At 48.5% G+C, this 16,759-nt stretch overlaps 1 protein-coding gene across 2 annotated transcripts in view; it reads left to right on the top strand.

Annotated features, from left to right (window-relative positions):
* Positions 1–16,759, top strand: part of tmem41b (transmembrane protein 41B) — a 64,721-nt gene that overhangs the window by 19,690 nt on the left and 28,272 nt on the right. For both annotated transcript variants that reach the window (XR_011933110.1, XM_072466514.1), the window contains exon 3: positions 13,140–13,268. Coding sequence is in view for 1 of the 2 variants with exons in the window: in XM_072466514.1 (XP_072322615.1) it covers positions 13,140–13,268 (129 nt within the window). In the remaining variant the exon portion in view is untranslated. The remainder of the gene's footprint in view (positions 1–13,139; positions 13,269–16,759) is intronic.

Below are 16,759 nucleotides of genomic sequence, written 5' to 3'. Positions count from 1 at the left end.
CACTCTAAAGCCCATCTACACTATTCCCTTATCATCCATATGTCTATCCAATGACCATTTGAATGCCCTTAGTGTTGGCGAGTCCACTACTATTGCAGGCAGGGCATTCCACACCCTTACTACTCTCTGAGTAAAGAACCTACCTCTGACATCTGTCTTATATCTATCTCCCCTCAATTTAAAGCTATGTCCCCACGTGCTAGACATCACCATCCGAGGAAAAAGGCTCTCACTGTCCACCCTATCCAATCCTCTGATCATCTTGTATGCCTCAATTAAGTCACCTCTTAACCTTCTTCTCGCTAACGAAAACAGCCTCAAGTCCCTCAGCCTTTCCTCATAAGATCTTCCCTCCATACCAGGCAACATTCTGGTAAATCTCCTCTGCACCCTTTCCAATGCTTCCACATCCTTCCTATAATGCCCCGACCAGAATTGCACGCAATACTCCAAATGCGGCCGCACCAGAGTTTTGTACAGCTGCAACATGACATCATGGCTCTGAAACTCAATCCTCTACCAATAAAAGCTAACGCCCCGTAGGCCTTCTTAACAACCCTCTCAACCTGACTGGCAACTTTCAGGGATCTATATACATGGACACCGAGATCTCTCTGCTCATCCACACTGCCAAGAATCTTACCATTAACCCAGTACTCTGTCTTCCTGTTATTCCTTCCAAAATGAATCACCTCACACTTTTCTGCATTAAACTCCATTTGCCACCTCTCAGCCCAGCGCTGCAGCTTATCTATGTCCCTCTGTAACTTGTAACATCCTTCCGCACTGTCCACAACTCCACCGACTTTAGTGTCATCTGCAAATTTACTCACCCATCCTTCTACACCCTCCTCCAGGTCATTTATAAAAATGACAAACAGCAGTGGCCCCATAACAGATCCTTGTGGTACACCACTAGTAACTGGACTCCAGTCTGAACACTTCCCATCAACCACCACCCTTTGTCTTCTTCCGGCTAGCCAATTTCTGATCCAAACTGCTAAATCTCCCTGAATCCCATGCTACCAGGGAAGCAAAGGCCAGAACGTCTGCCTCTTTCTCCTCCTGGATTCCCGGATCCTGCAACACCCCGAAAATCGCCACCTCCGGACTCAATGCCACTTAATACCTTGGACATGACGTCAGCAAACCCCTGCCAAAATCCCCTCCGCTTTGGACATGCCCAGAACATGTGAACATGGTTGGCTGGCCCTCCCGCACACTTTGCGCACCTATCCTCCACCCCAAAGAATCTGCTCATCCAGGCCACTGTCATGTGAGCCCGGTGCACGACCTTGAATTGAATCAGGCTGAGTCTGGCACAAGTCGCAGTTGCGTTGACTCTACTCAACACGTCCGCCCAAAGGCCCACCTCTATTTCTCCCCCCAGTTCCTCCTCCCACTTTCGCTTCAGCTGCTCGGTCTGCATCTCCTCTGATCCCATAAGCTCCTTACAAATGTCAGAAACACTCCCCTCACCTATCCATCCTCTAGAAACCACCCTATCCTGAATCCCCATTAGCGGCAGGAGTGGAAGGTTGATACATGTCTTTGCAGAAAGTCCCGCACCTGCAGATATCGAAATTTGTTTCCCCCCGCCAATGCAAACTTCTCCTCCAGCGCCCTCTTGCTCGGAAAGCTCCCCTCTATAAACAAGTCCCCCATCCTCTCAATCCCCGCTCTCCGCCATATTCAGAACCCCCCGTCCATCCTTTCCAGGGCAAACCGGTGATTATCCCCCTCCCCCACCAGCCTAATCATGGCTATGTTAGCCGCCCAGTAATAATTGCTAAAGTTTGGCAGCGCCAGCCTGCCCACCCCCGACTCCGCTCAAGCATTACCCTCCTCACTCGCGGGGACTTGCCCCCGCCCCCCCATACGAAGCCCGCTATAACTTTATTGACCCGCTTAAAAAGGACTGCGGAATGAAGATGGGGAGACATTGAAATACAAACAGGAATCTCGGGGTGACTGTCATTTTCACCGTTTGGACTCTGCCAGCTAGAGACTCGTGGGAGCGTATCCCATCTCGGAAATCATCCTTCATCTGATCCACCAACCGGGCCAAGTTCAATTTATGTAGCCGGTCCCAATCCCGCACCACTTGGATACCTGAGTACCTCAAACTGTTCCCTACCACTCTAAACGGCAGTCGCCTCTCCTGACCCCTCACCTGGACCACAGACATCTCGCTCTTCCCCCATATTAAGCTTATACCCCAAAAACAGGCCGAATTCCCATGATTTCCTCCATCCCCTCAATCGGACCCGAAATATACTGAAGCAGCGGCTCTATAGTCAGCGCAAACGGGAGAGGGGGCATCCCTGTCTCGTCCCCTGGTGCAGTCTAAAATAGTCTGAAGTCGTCCTGTTTGTCCGTACACTTGCCACAGGAGCCTGGTACAGCAACCTGACCCAGTCAATAAAGCCCCTCCCAAATCCGAACCTCCCATAAATAATCCCATTCAACCTGGTCAAAAGCCTTTTCTGCATCCATTGCAACCACTACCTCCACCTCCCTTCTTTCCGGGGGCATCATGATCACATTTAACAGCCTTCTTACATTGGCCACCAGCTGCCTGCCCTTAACGAACCCCGTCTGATCCTCCACAATAACGTCCGGTACACAATCCTCAATCCTGGAGGACAAAACTTTGGGTCAGGTTAGATTTTTAACTGTGTACAGGACCCACTGACTGACAGATCAAACCTCAGAACAGGGAAAATGACAGGAATGCTTAGGAAATTGTTTATGGAACAGATGGGGCAGTGGACCCATGGCGGTTCCTGCACCAAAGTGAAGGAACAAATAACGGAATGGGTGAGGATGGAGGAGGAGTTCTGCCCAGGAATGCCCCTCTGGGCCCGTGCCATGACGGTGCTCTCATCCTCAAAGCACTCAACCAGTCCAGTGGTGGTAGCAACACTGAGAACCTGGAACGAGATGAAGCAGCACTTCAGTCTGACCGAGGTATCCACCATGGTCCCCATCTGCGGCAACCACAGATTTACACTATCCATGCTCGGCGCCATCTTTAAGAGATGGAGACAGAATGGGGGGGGGGGGGGTGCTGCTGTAACACTAACGGTTAGGGACCATTACACAGGGGCCAGGTTAGCGACCTTCTAGGAACTGACTGAGAGACTGTAATTACTGAACGGACTGGAACTCCGACATCTGCAAAAACTTTCTCCGTAAGGAGACGACAATGTACCCAAGGACTCCGAGAGACACTGCTAGAGGAGTTACTGGATGTGCAGCCTGGGAAAGGGGAACTGCGGAGACATATATGGACGACTTTTAGAAAGCACGTGCTCCCCACTGGCTGAAATGGGAGGAAGGGTTCAGGACGGATTTAGGGTGGGGACTCTGGAGCGACGCATTGAACAGGGCCAATTCCACCACTTCCTGCGCACGGCTAAGCCTCATGCAGCTAAACGTGGTGCACATAGCACACCTGACAAGAACCCGAATGAACAGATTCTTCCCGGGGCGGAGAATAAATATGAGCTATACGATACCAGGGAGGCCCGGCCAACGACGCCCATATGTACTGGGCTTTTGGGCAGCCTTCTTCGAGGGAATGTCCAAGGTTGTGGGGGTGACTTTGGAGCCGTGCCCGAGAGTGGCAGTCTTCGGGGTATCAGGCCAACCAGAACTACATATGGGGAAGAGGGCTTGACACTCTTGCCTTTGCTTCCCTAATCGCCTGCCGGAGAATTCTGCTCAGCTGGTGATCAGCAGCACCGCCCACAGCTGCAGATTGGCTGGTACACCTATCGGAATTTCTCCACCTGGAGAAGATTAAGTTCACCATCCCAGGGTCAAAGGATGGCTTCCACAAAGCATGGGGGCCATTCACCAACTTGTTCCAAGACCTGTTTGAATCCAACAATTGATGGAGGGGGAGAGGGGAGTTGCACGGGAGCCACCAGGACCACGGGGAGCAGATAGGGATGGGAGGCGGGGAGAGACCAGAGGAAACAACAAGGGGGGAGGGGGGCAGAAAGCCGACGCAGGGACCAGAGGGTTGAACACAAGGCCACATGAAAGAGCACTCTCGAAAGCAGCTGACAAGAGGATGGGAAAAGGAGAGCGAAAAAGGAAGAGGAGGCCAAGCGATAGGGAGGGGGAAGAGAGAAGAGAAGGGCACTGCCCACAGATAAACACCAAACAACCACCCACGGTGAAATAAAGGGCCAAGGAAAAGACCCTGAAACAGCGCAAGAAGGAGGGGGGAGGGCGGTACTGAAAAAGTTGTAAATGTTTAATCTGTTTTACGAATGTAGTGTAAAAATATAAAACTTTAATAAAAAATATATATTTTTTAATCACTGTCCCTGGTCAATCCACCGGTTGCTAGTTAACCAATCAATTCGACTCCCTCCACAACCTGGTCCCTACGATCCACTCGGTGCCGAGGAGTCTGGTTTCTCCTCTCCAAAATACAAAATCTGGAAACGGTGTCCTGGCAAGCAAGCTGTTAACAATCTTGAGTTTTCTGCTTAAAGACACATGCTGATTATAGGCCCATGGACCAAAATAATAAATAAAATAAATGGGAGCAAAGGAAATAGACAGGAAGGGCTATTACACAGTACAGAGGAGACCATTCAGCCCATAGTGTTTGTGTGAACCATTTGAAAGAATTATCAAATACGCAACACTCTGTTCTAATAGTGGAGGCTGTTTGGATGACTGGTTAAGCATCTTGGCGTCCAGAAGAGGCCCTTCAGCCCATAGGGTCTGCACCGACAAAACTACACTATTCCCACTTTGCAGCACTTGGCCCATAGCTTTTAATGTTAGGACATTTCAGGTGCTCATCCACATCCTTTTTAATTGTTGTGAGGTTTCATAGAACATACAGTGCAAAAGGAGGCGATTTGGCCCATCAAGTCTGCACCAACCCACTTAAGCCCTCCCTTCCACCCTATCCCCGTCACCCAAAACCCCTCCTAAACCTTTTGGACACGAAGGGCAATTATCATGGCCAATCCACCTAACCTGCACATCTTTGGACTGTGGGAGGAAACCGGAGCACCCGGAGGAAACCCACGCAGACACTGGTGAATGGTGACCCCGCGGGGAATCGAACCTGGGACCCTGGTGCTGTGAAGCTACAGTGCTATCCACTTGTGCTACCGTGCTGTCCTCCAGGCAGTGTATTCCAGCCTCCCACCACCCTTTGGGTGAAAAATCTTTTCCTCCTGTGCCCCGCTATATTGACCCTGCAACTAAGGGGAAGAGCTGCTTCCTATCCACGTGTCCATACCCCTCATATTCTTATACACCTCAATCACCCTTGTCATCAGTCTCCCAAATGGGACCTTTTCTGAAATCCATAAAAACTGATACACGCCCGATCACCACCTCAAATAATTCAATCAAATTTGTTAGGCATGACATCCCTCTGACAAAGCCATGCTGACTATCCCTGATCAAACGTTGCTACTCCAAGGGAGATTAATTTTCTCTTTCAGAATTTGCTCCAATAGTTTCCCGACCACTGATGTGAGACTCGCTGGTCTGTAATTCCCTGGTTTATCTCTACCTCCCTTCTTGAAAAGTGGAACCACATTAGCTGTCCTCAAATCCTTTGGCACCTCTCCTGTGGCCAGCGAGTAATTAAAACATTTGGGTCACTTCCGGGTGCGGCGATGACCAGCTAAGTCGCACGTTTCGGCAGCTCCCGGTGGAAAGGACTTTAGGGCTCTTAATAGGAGCCCCAACGGCAATTTTAACGGCTAAAAACACCGTGCGGTAAACCAGAAGGGTGTTCCCCCTGGACACGGATGGAAAAAGGAGAGGAAAGTGGCCGGATTGCAGCGGATCCTTTGGAACAACGGCAAGGAAGGCAAGCAGAAACCAAGATGGCGTCGGAAGGTGGCAGTTTCATATGGGGCCCTGAACAACAAGAGTTCTTGAATCGCTGCGTGGAGGAGATAAAAAAGGAAATGAAGAAAGAGTTGTTGGCCCCGATATTACAGGCGATTGAAGGGCTGAAAGAGGAACAAAAGACCCAGGAGCAGGAGCTTCGGGTCGTGAAGGCGAAAGCAGCAGAGAATGAGAACGATATACAGGGCCTGGTGGTGAAGTCGGAGATACAGGAGGCACACCAGAAACGATGTGTGGAGAGGTTGGAGGCACTGGAAAACAACGCAAGGAGGAACAACTTGAGGATTCTTGGCCTTCCTGAAGGTGTGGAGGGGGCGGACGTCGGGGCATATGTGAGCACGGTGCTGCACTCGTTAATGGGAGCGGAGGCCCCGACGGGTCCGTTGGAGGTGGAGGGAGCATACCGAGTTATGGTGCGAGGATCGAGAGCAGGAGAAACTCCCAGAGCCATAGTGGTGAGATTCCTCCGTTTTAAGGATAGAGAAATGGTCCTTAGATGGGCGAAGAAAACTCGGTGCAGTAAATGGGAGAACGCGGTGATCCGCGTTTATCAAGATTGGAGTGCGGAGGTGGCGAGAAGGAGGGCGAGCTTTAATCGGGCCAAAGCGGTACTTCACAAAAAGAAGATAAAATTTGGAATGCTGCAACCGGCAAGACTGTGGGTCACATATCAAGGGAGGCACCACTACTTTGAGACGGCGGATGAAGCGTGGACTTTTATTGTAGAAGAAAAATTGGAATGAGTGGATTATGAAAATGAACGTTTGGACAAAGTGGTGGGGCGAATGGGGGGGGGGGGGGGCGAAGAGGGGTTTTATGTTTTAATCCTGCGGTATGGTAACTTTTCTTTCTCCCACAGGTGGTGATGGGGGGAGGTGGGGAGGGAGAGGAGATGGGGCGTTGGCCATGGGAGGCGGGGCCGAGGGAGAGGCGCGGGCTTGGTTCCCGCGCTATGATAATTATGGCGGGAATAGAGAAGCAGGAAGGAGGGGGCGTCGCACGGTGCGAGCCGTGATCACGGGGGGAAGCCGAGGTCAGCCAGAGTTTGCTGACGTCTGGGAGCAACATGGGGGGAGTAATTACGCTAGCGGGGGGTCTAGCGGGGAGGGGGGAAATTACTGGGTTGCTGCTGCTGGGGAAAGGGGGGAGTGGGTACGGGAAAGGATGGGCGGGGGGGCACCGCCTGGGAGAGATACAGCTGCGTGGGAACTGGGTGAGAAGCTGGAAAAAGATGATGGCTAACCGGCAAGGGGGGGGGGTGGGAAGCCCCCCAACTCGGCTGATCACGTGGAACGTGAGGGGGCTTAACGGGCCGATAAAGAGGGCACGAGTACTCGCACACCTTAAGAAACTTAAAGCAGATGTGGCTATGTTACAGGAAACGCACCTGAAACTGATAGACCAGGTTAGGCTGCGCAAAGGATGGGTGGGGCAGGTGTTCCATTCGGGGCTGGATGCGAAAAACAGGGGGGTGGCTATATTAGTGGGGAAGTGGGTAATGTTCGAGGCAAAGACTATAGTGGCGGATAACGGGGGCAGATACGTGATGGTGAGTGGCAAATTACAGGGAGAGATGGTGGTTTTGGTAAACGTGTATGCCCCGAACTGGGACGATGCCAACTTTATGAGGCGAATGCTAGGACGCATCCCGGACCTAGAGACGGGAAAGCTGATAATGGGGGGAGACTTTAACACGGTGTTGGAACCAAGGCTGGATAGGTCGAAGTCCAGGACTGGTAGGAGGCCGGCAGCAGCCAAGGTGCTTAAGGATTTTATGGAGCAGATGGGAGGGGTGGACCCATGGAGATTCAGTAGACCTAGGAGTAAGGAGTTCTCGTTTTTCTCCTATGTCCATAAAGTCTATTCACGCATAGACTTTTTTGTGTTGGGTAGGGCAGTGATACCGAGGGTGAGGGGAATGGAATATACGGCTATAGCCATTTCGGATCATGCCCCACACTGGGTAGACTTGGAGATAGGGGAGGAAACAAGAGGGCGCCCACCCTGGAGAATGGACATGGGACTAATGGCAGATGAGGGGGTGTGCCTAAGGGTGAGGGGATGCATTGAAAAGTACTTGGAACTCAATGACAATGGGGAGGTTCAGGTGGGAGTGGTCTGGGAGGCGTTGAAGGCGGTGGTGAGGGGGGAGCTGATATCAATAAGGACACATAAAGGGAAGCAGGAGAGTAAGGAACGGGAGCGGTTGCTGCAAGAACTTTTGAGGGTGGACAGACAATATGCGGAAGCACCGGAGGAGGGACTGTACAGGGAAAGGCAAAGGCTGCATGTGGAATTTGACTTGCTGACTACAGGCACTGCAGAGGCACAATGGAGGAAGGCGCAGGGTGTACAGTATGAATATGGAGAGAAGGCGAGCAGATTGCTGGCACACCAATTGAGGAAAAGGGGAGCAGCGAGGGAAATAGGGGGGGTGAGGGACGAGGAAGGAGAGACGGAGCGGGGAGCGGAGAGAGTGAATGAAGTGTTCAAGACATTTTATAAAAAATTGTATGAAGCTCAACCCCCGGACGGGAGGGAGAGAATGATGGATTTTTTGGATCGGCTGGAAATTCCCAAGGTGGAAGAGCAGGAAAGGGTGGGACTGGGAGCACAGATCACGGTAGAAGAAGTGGTGAAAGGAATTAGGAACATGCAGACGGGAAAGGCCCCGGGACCGGACGGATTCCCAGTTGAATTTTACAGAAAATATTTGGACTTGCTCGCCCCGCTACTGACGAGGACTTTTAACGAGGCAAAGGAAAGGGGACAACTGCCCCCGACTATGTCAGAAGCAACGATGTCGCTTCTCTTAAAGAAGGAAAAGGATCCGCTACAATGCGGGTCCTACAGACCAATTTCCCTCCTAAATGTGGATGCCAAGGTCCTGGCCAAGGTAATGGCAATGAGAATAGAGGAATGTGTCCCGGGGGTGGTTCATGAGGACCAAACTGGGTTTGTGAAGGGGAGACAGCTCAACACGAATATACGGAGGCTGTTAGGGGTAATGATGATGGCCCCACCAGAGGGTGAAACGGAGATAGTAGTGGCGATGGATGCCGAGAAAGCATTTGATAGAGTGGAATGGGATTATCTGTGGGAGGTGTTGAGGAGATTTGGTTTTGGAGAGGGGTATGTTAGATGGGTGCAGCTGTTGTATAGGGCCCCAGTGGCGAGTGTGGTCACGAATGGACGGGGATCGGCATATTTTCGGCTCCATAGAGGGACAAGGCAGGGATGTCCTCTGTCCCCATTACTGTTTGCACTGGCGATTGAGCCCCTGGCGATAGCGCTGAGAGGTTCCAAGAGATGGAGGGGAACACTTAGGGGAGGAGAAGAACACCGGGTATCTTTATATGCGGATGATCTGCTACTATATGTGGCGGATCCAGCGGAGGGGATGCCAGAAATAATGCGGATACTTGGGGAGTTTGGGGATTTTTCAGGGTATAAATTGAACATGGGGAAGAGTGAGCTGTTTGTGGTGCATCCAGGGGAGCAGAGTAGAGAAATAGAAGACCTACCGTTGAGGAAGGTAACAAGAGACTTTCGTTACCTGGGGATCCAGATAGCTAAGAATTGGGGCACATTGCACAGGCTAAATTTGACGCGGTTGGTGGAACAGATGGAGGAAGATTTCAAGAGATGGGATATGGTAGCATTGTCAATGGCAGGGAGGGTGCAGGCGGTTAAGATGGTGGTCCTCCCGAGATTCCTCTTTGTGTTTCAGTGCCTCCCGGTGGTGATCACGAAGGCTTTTTTCAAAAGGATAGAAAAGAGTATCATGGGTTTTGTTTGGGCTGGGAAGACTCCGAGAGTGAGGAAGGGATTCTTACAGCGTAGTAGGGATAGGGGGGGGCTGGCACTACCGAGCCTAAGTGAGTATTATTGGGCCGCTAATATTTCAATGGTGAGTAAGTGGATGGGAGAGGAGGAAGGAGCGGCGTGGAAGAGATTAGAGAGGGCGTCCTGTAGGGGGACCAGCCTGCAGGCTATGGTGACAGCCCCATTGCCGTTCTCACCAAGGAACTATACCACGAGTCCGGTGGTGGTAGCTACACTGAAGATTTGGGGACAGTGGAGACGACATAGGGGAAAGACCGGAGCATTGGGGGGGTCCCCGATAAGAAACAACCATAGGTTTGCCCCGGGGGGAATGGATGGGGGATATGGAATGTGGCATAGAGCAGGAATAACGCAATTGAAAGATCTATTTGTGGATGGGAAGTTCGCGAGTCTGGGAGCGCTGACCGAGAAATATGGGTTGCCCCAAGGGAATGCATTCAGGTACATGCAATTGAGGGCTTTTGCGAGGCAACAGGTGAGGGAATTCCCGCAGCTCCCGACACAAGAGGTGCAGGACAGAGTCATCTCAAAGAAATGGGTGGGGGATGGTAAGGTGTCGGATATATATAGGGAAATGAGGGACGAAGGGGAGACTATGGTGGACGAACTAAAAGGGAAATGGGAAGAAGAGCTAGGGGAGGAGATCAAGGAGGGGCTGTGGGCAGATGCCCTAAACAGGGTAAACTCGTCGTCCTCGTGCGCCAGGCTAAGCCTGATTCAGTTTAAGGTATTACACAGGGCACATATGACTGGAACACGGCTCAGTAAATTTTTTGGGGTGGAGGATAGGTGTGCGAGGTGCTCGAGAAGCCCAGCGAATCATACCCATATGTTTTGGTCATGCCCGGCACTACAGGGGTTTTGGATGGGGGTGACAAAGGTGCTTTCGAAAGTAGTAGGAGTCCGGGTCGAACCAAGCTGGGGGTTGGCTATATTTGGGGTTGCACAAGAGCCGGGAGTGCAGGAGGCGAGAGAGGCCGATGTTTTGGCCTTTGCGTCCCTAGTAGCCCGGCGCAGGATATTGCTAATGTGGAAAGAAGCCAAGCCCCCGGGGGTGGAGACCTGGATAAATGATATGGCGGGGTTCATAAAGTTAGAGCGGATTAAGTTCGTCCTAAGGGGGTCGGCTCAAGGGTTCACCAGGCGGTGGCAACCGTTCGTCGAATATCTTGCGGAAAGATAGATGGGGGAAAAAGAAGGCAGCAGCAGCAGCCCAGGACTTTGGGGGGGGGGGGGGGGGGTGAGCCTGAGACAAGGCAGTTGCCAATTAGGGCTAGTTTTTATTTTTTTGTTATTTAATATTTATTTATTTGTTGTTGTTTTTCTTTTCTTTTTTTGTTTAAATAAAAAAAAGGTCATTATTATCTGTATTGTTATAATGTTGTGTAAAGGATGCACAATGTACTGTGTTGGTTGACCAAAAATTTTCAATAAAATATTTATTAAAAAAAAACATTTGGGTTAGTGCCCCTGTAATTTCTTCCCTTACCCCGCAGCAGCCTGGGATACAACTAATCCCAACCTGGGGATTTGTCCACATCTAAGCCCACCAAAATATCCAATACGTCCTCACTCCCTATGTCAAAACCATCCAAGAACATCACAGTTCCTCCCCCTGAATACCTGCATCCTCCTCCCAAGTGAAGACAGCTGTGAATTCTCGTTAACACCCTACCAATGTCCTCCGGCTCCATGAACCGATTGCCCACTTGGTCCCTAATTGGCCCTACTCTTTCCCTGATTATCCTTGTTCCCCTTAATATACTTCTAGAATCTCTTGGGATTCTCCCTAATCCTACCCACCAGTGCTTTTTCATGCCCCTTTGCTCTCCTAATGACTTTCTTAAGTTTCCCCCCTGCACTTTCTGTACTCCACTAGGGCCTCCACTGATCTTTTTGCAGACCCATCTTTTTCCTTTTTCCATAACAAATTTAAATCGTACTGATGTTGTGGTCACTATCACTAAAATGCCCGCCACCTTGAACACCTGTCCAGCTTCAGTCCCCAGAATTAGATGCAGCTCCTCGCCATCCCTTGTTGGACCTTCTACATATTGATATAAAAAGCTCTCCTGAATACATTTCAAGAAATCCTCCACCTCGAAACCGTCTAGAATACGACTGTCCCAAATGTAATTACCCTATTATTACTTCCACATTCCTCAGTGAATTGTCTACATATCTACACCTCTATTGCCCGCCATCTGACTCCTCTATTGCCCACTGACTGTTTGGGGGCCTATAATATACTCCCAGTAATGTGACTGCCCCTTTTTTACCTCGTCTTTTACACCCTCCCTGTCTCGCCTGAAGATCCTATACCTCAGAATGGTGAATTGCCAGTCCTGCCCCTCCCTTAACTACGTATCTGTGATGACAATAATATCACAATTCCACATGTCAATCCACACTCTTAACTCGCCATTCTTACATTGAATACTCCTAGCATTAAAGTAGAGGCCATCCAGCCTCGCCGTATTCCCTTGGAACTCAACATGGCTAAGCTCCTGTCCTGGTTCCTTTGCATGTTGTGTCCCTATTGTACTAGCGCTCTGTGTCTCCTCCCCCTGCATAACTACTTTAAACTCCTTCCAACAGCACTAGCAAACTCCCCTGAAAGGATGTTGGTCCCATTCTGGTACAGGTTCTGACCGTCCCGCTTGTACATGTCCCAAGTTCATTAGAAACGGTCCCGGTGATCCAGAAATCTAAAACTCTCCCACCAGCACCAACTCTTGAGCCACACGTTCATCTGGCCTGTTCTCCTATTTCTGTATTTGCCGGCACGGAATAATCCAGAGATTACAACCTTTCAGGTCTTGCTTTTTAATCTGTTACTTGGCTCCTGAATTCTTAATTCAAGACTTCATCCTTCATTCTACCTATATTGTTGGTACCAATGTGTAGCACGACCTCTGACTTATTAGACTTTCCCTTTAGGGTCCCCTGAAGCCGTTCAGTGACATCTCTGACCCTGGCCCCAGGGAGGCAACACACCATCCTGTAGCTGCAGAAATGACTGTCTGTTCCCCTAACTGATGAATCGCCCATCACTATCACTCTTTCTTCATCATCCCTTCCTGTACAGTCCTGCCTTAGAAAGAATTAGGTCTGCTCCTATTAAAGGCAGTAGTGTCTCTTTCATTTCCCACCCCAGCACCACCACCTCACACATCTCCATCTCTGTCAATCAAATGAAACAAAGATTATTCATATATGTGATTCAAAGAATGTAGAGGGTGAAACTGATCATCAAACAAAAGATGGTGTACTATGGGAAATCTTTCAAAAGAAACTAGGTGTATTTTAAATATTTTCTGTCAAGCAACAGCATTCAAATAATATTTGTCTTAAAACTTGTTAACCTTGTCATTCTGTGTTTTGATCTTTAATAGAGAGGAGCGGAAGACCATTGTAATTCCTAAAGACATGGATGATGCTAAGGCATTGGGAAAGGTTCTTTCCAAATACAAGGACACCTACTATGTACAAGTATTGGTAGCATACTTTACCACATATATTTTGTATCCTTTTACATGTAATCAGCACCATGTTTGCATACTAAAAAGGTGGCACACTACTTTACTTAAATAGATTCCACTTTTTTTTGAGTTGTACAATGTGCTTGTACCCTATGTACTATGGAAGAACACTTGGGTTTGAGCTTGGATAATGTGCTCTTGGTTTTGATAGTGTCACTGACCAGAGACCTGGAACAGATGTAAGACACATACACACAAGGAAGAAAAAAAATCAGAAGAGTCCATCAGTGCTGCAATTGTGATTCTTAGCATGAGGCGAAGTAGTTATGGTGAACTACTCCATGCTAGGATGTAGTTGTGAAGGGAACTGAAAGCAGGTTCACATTGCCTTTGGTATAAAAATAAGACGACTTCACGGTTGAAAAATGTTTGAAAACCATGTTTCCCTGTTAATAGTCTTTGTGCAAATTAGCATAGGGATCCTTGAGTGGTAAGTAGCCAAAGTCACTAGAACATTTTTGTTTTGCATTCTGGATGGAAACTATGATAGATCCATTAGCTTATGAGATTACTTCCTTTACAAAAGACAGTAGTAGGACAGATATTAGTACTTTTTGTTTTGGTATTGCGTGGAACACTTTTTATTTTTCTACTTTGCCTTTGAAGAACTTCTGTGTTTTAACTTGTACATGCAGCTTAACATTTGCTCCAGAGTGTTTTCACAGTTGGAGGAATGCCATCCTCATGCTGGATAAAATGATTGCCCTGTCCATCTATTTCCCATTATTTGTCTATGAGCCTGTGGACTGAATATAAGTGGACTATTTAATGGCAAACAACCACATGAACACTTTCAGCATGAGTTGCAAGAAAATAATCAAAAGCTGTAATACTGGCTGATTTCATTTCTCTCTCCTTAAACCATGGCACTGAGTCCAATTGTAGCAGCCTGAGAAACCGGTTAAATCAACAGTGACCAAAGAGCGAGTTTCATCAGAATTCTGGCACAGTAGCTTTTTCCCCTTGGTATAATGGTAACAACTTGCATTTGCAGTAGAATGTTCATGGGGTGTTATGAAACAAAATTTGGCACTGAGCCACAAGAGATATTAGAATAGGTGATCAAAAACCTGGTCAAGGAGGTAGGTAGAAGGAGCACATTAAAAGGAGAGAGGTTTGGGAATGGACTTCCAGCGTTTGAAGCTTCGGCAGCTAATGTCATGACCTCGAATGGTGGAGTGATGAAAATCAGGAATGGACAAGAGTCCAGAATTGGAGGACAGTAGATATCTCATCTCGGAGGGTTGTAGAACTGAGAGGAGGCTACAAAAATAGGGAAATCCAAGACCATAGATGGATTTGAAAAAAAGAATGAGAATTTTTAAATTGAGGCTTTGCCAGACTGAGTGTCACTGTTGGTCTTGTATACAGGGGTGATGATTGAATGGGACTTGGTTTGAGTTATGATATGGGCAGCAGAAATTTGAATAAGCTTATTTATGGAGGGCACCGATTGGGTGGGTGGGTGGCTGGAGAACATTGAAATAGTTGAATCTAAAGGTAACAAAGGCATAGATAAAGGTTTCAACAGCAGCTGAGCTGAGGCAAGGTGGAGATGGGCAATGTGAAGGAGGTGGAAGTAGGCAGCTGTGATAATAGAGTGGACATGGGGCGGAAGCTCATGTAGTTTCAGATATAATTGCTTGTCGGAATGAGAGTCTAAAGGTCATGGTACTGAGTCTCTTCCCTTTAACTGGAAGATTTGCACAATTTTTTAAGGAAAGAATTTGCAATTATGTCGCACCTTTTATGAACCCAGGATGTCCCAAAGTGCTTTACAGCCAATAAATTCATTTTGAAGTACAGCTTTTGTATTAATATAGGAAAATGCAGCAGCCAATTTCCAGACAGTAATGCCCCACAAATGACAACGGGGTGATGATCAGAATCTGTTTTAGTGATGAGGCATAAATATTGGGCAGGGCTATGGGGAAAACTCTGCCTGAGGCCCTCTTTTTAAATAAAATAAAATAAATAAATTCCAATTTAAGAGGCAATTTAGTGTGGCCAATCCACCTACCCTGCGCATCTTTGGGTTGTGGGGGTGAGACCCACGCAGACATGGGGAGAATGTGCAAACACCACCTGGACAGTGACCTGGGGCTGGGATTGAACCCGGCTCCTTGGTGCCATGCGGCAGCAGTGCTAACCACCGCACCACCATGCCGCCCCTGCAAAGGCTCTTTTACATTTACCTAAGAAGAGCTCAGTTTAGTATTTCAATCAAAAGGTTGCGTCTCGAACGTCCAGGACTCCTTCAGCTTGGATTTGAGTCGTTCGAGTAGGACTTGAACCCACAAGCTTCTACTTCCGAGGCAGACGTGCAACCACTAAGCCAAGGCTGACAATTTTCAAGTGGTTGTTTTTGATTCTCACCCCACCCCTTTCAACCACATTTATGCCAGGTTCTCTGTTTGAAGCTTGCTACCATAGGGAGTGCCGATTGACGAACAGTTGTTTTCTCTGTCGAGAAATGAATACGACTCTCTTACCAACTCGTAGAAGATTGGCTTCCTTTCTGACAAAACTCTAGAAGCAGGCAAGGCAGTGACTTTTGTATAGATCTAACCTGAATGTAAGTCTCACTCGATAAATATTTATGATGTTTATTGACTTATCAGCAAATTTGTGTGAGGTACAAGAATATCTATTGTTCCTTCATCTTGAGCATCTGCCACATATTGCATACAAATTAATTGATTACTTTGGAGATTCTCAAATTTAATTAAAATCTTCTAATTTAATTGTCTCCACTTCATGATGAGGTTGTGGCTAGTTGTTTAACTTGCATGCCGAATGCTAACTTGTGATTTGTTCAATGTTCAGGTCATTGTTCCAATATCATCAGATGACTAAAAGCACTCGTGTTGAGAACAGGGAAACAATGTGTGATTGTTCTTGCTGATATGGTGAATGTGTAAAGACAGCTACAGGATATTTAAAACTACAATATGAGATCTTCTACCGGAGACTGTGCACTTCCGAGCCCCCCGACGGGAATGCGGAATTGAAACAGTTCCTAGACAGACTGGAACTACTGGTGGTGGGGAAAGACAGACAGGGGGGAGCTGGAAGCACCAATAGACCTGGGAGAAATCATGGCAAAGGGGATCGTCTCCCTGGATGCAGAAAAGGCCTTAAGAGTCGAATGGAGCTACCTCCTAGAGGTACTGGAACGGTTTGGCATAGGAGCGGGATTCACCACCTGGGTGAGGCTCCTGTACAACGCTCCCAAAACGAGTGTCCGAACTAACACCACCAGCTCTGAATACTTCCAGCTACAGAGAGGAACAAGACAGGGCTGCCCCCTGTCCCCACTCTTGTTCGTGCTCGCGATCGAACCCCTGGCGATAGCCCTACGAGACGCAAAAAGATGGAAGGGAATCCGGAGAGGAGACAGAGAGCACAGAGTCTCACTCTATGCAGATGACCTGCTCCTCTATGTCTCGAAGCCACAGGAGGGACATGAAGGC

This window comes from Scyliorhinus torazame, chromosome 10 (assembly GCF_047496885.1).
Source record: "Scyliorhinus torazame isolate Kashiwa2021f chromosome 10, sScyTor2.1, whole genome shotgun sequence".
In the NCBI taxonomy this organism is placed as follows: domain Eukaryota; kingdom Metazoa; phylum Chordata; class Chondrichthyes; order Carcharhiniformes; family Scyliorhinidae; genus Scyliorhinus; species Scyliorhinus torazame.
Note: the sequence above shows the minus strand (reverse complement) of the source record. Positions and strands in the feature narration are given on the sequence as shown.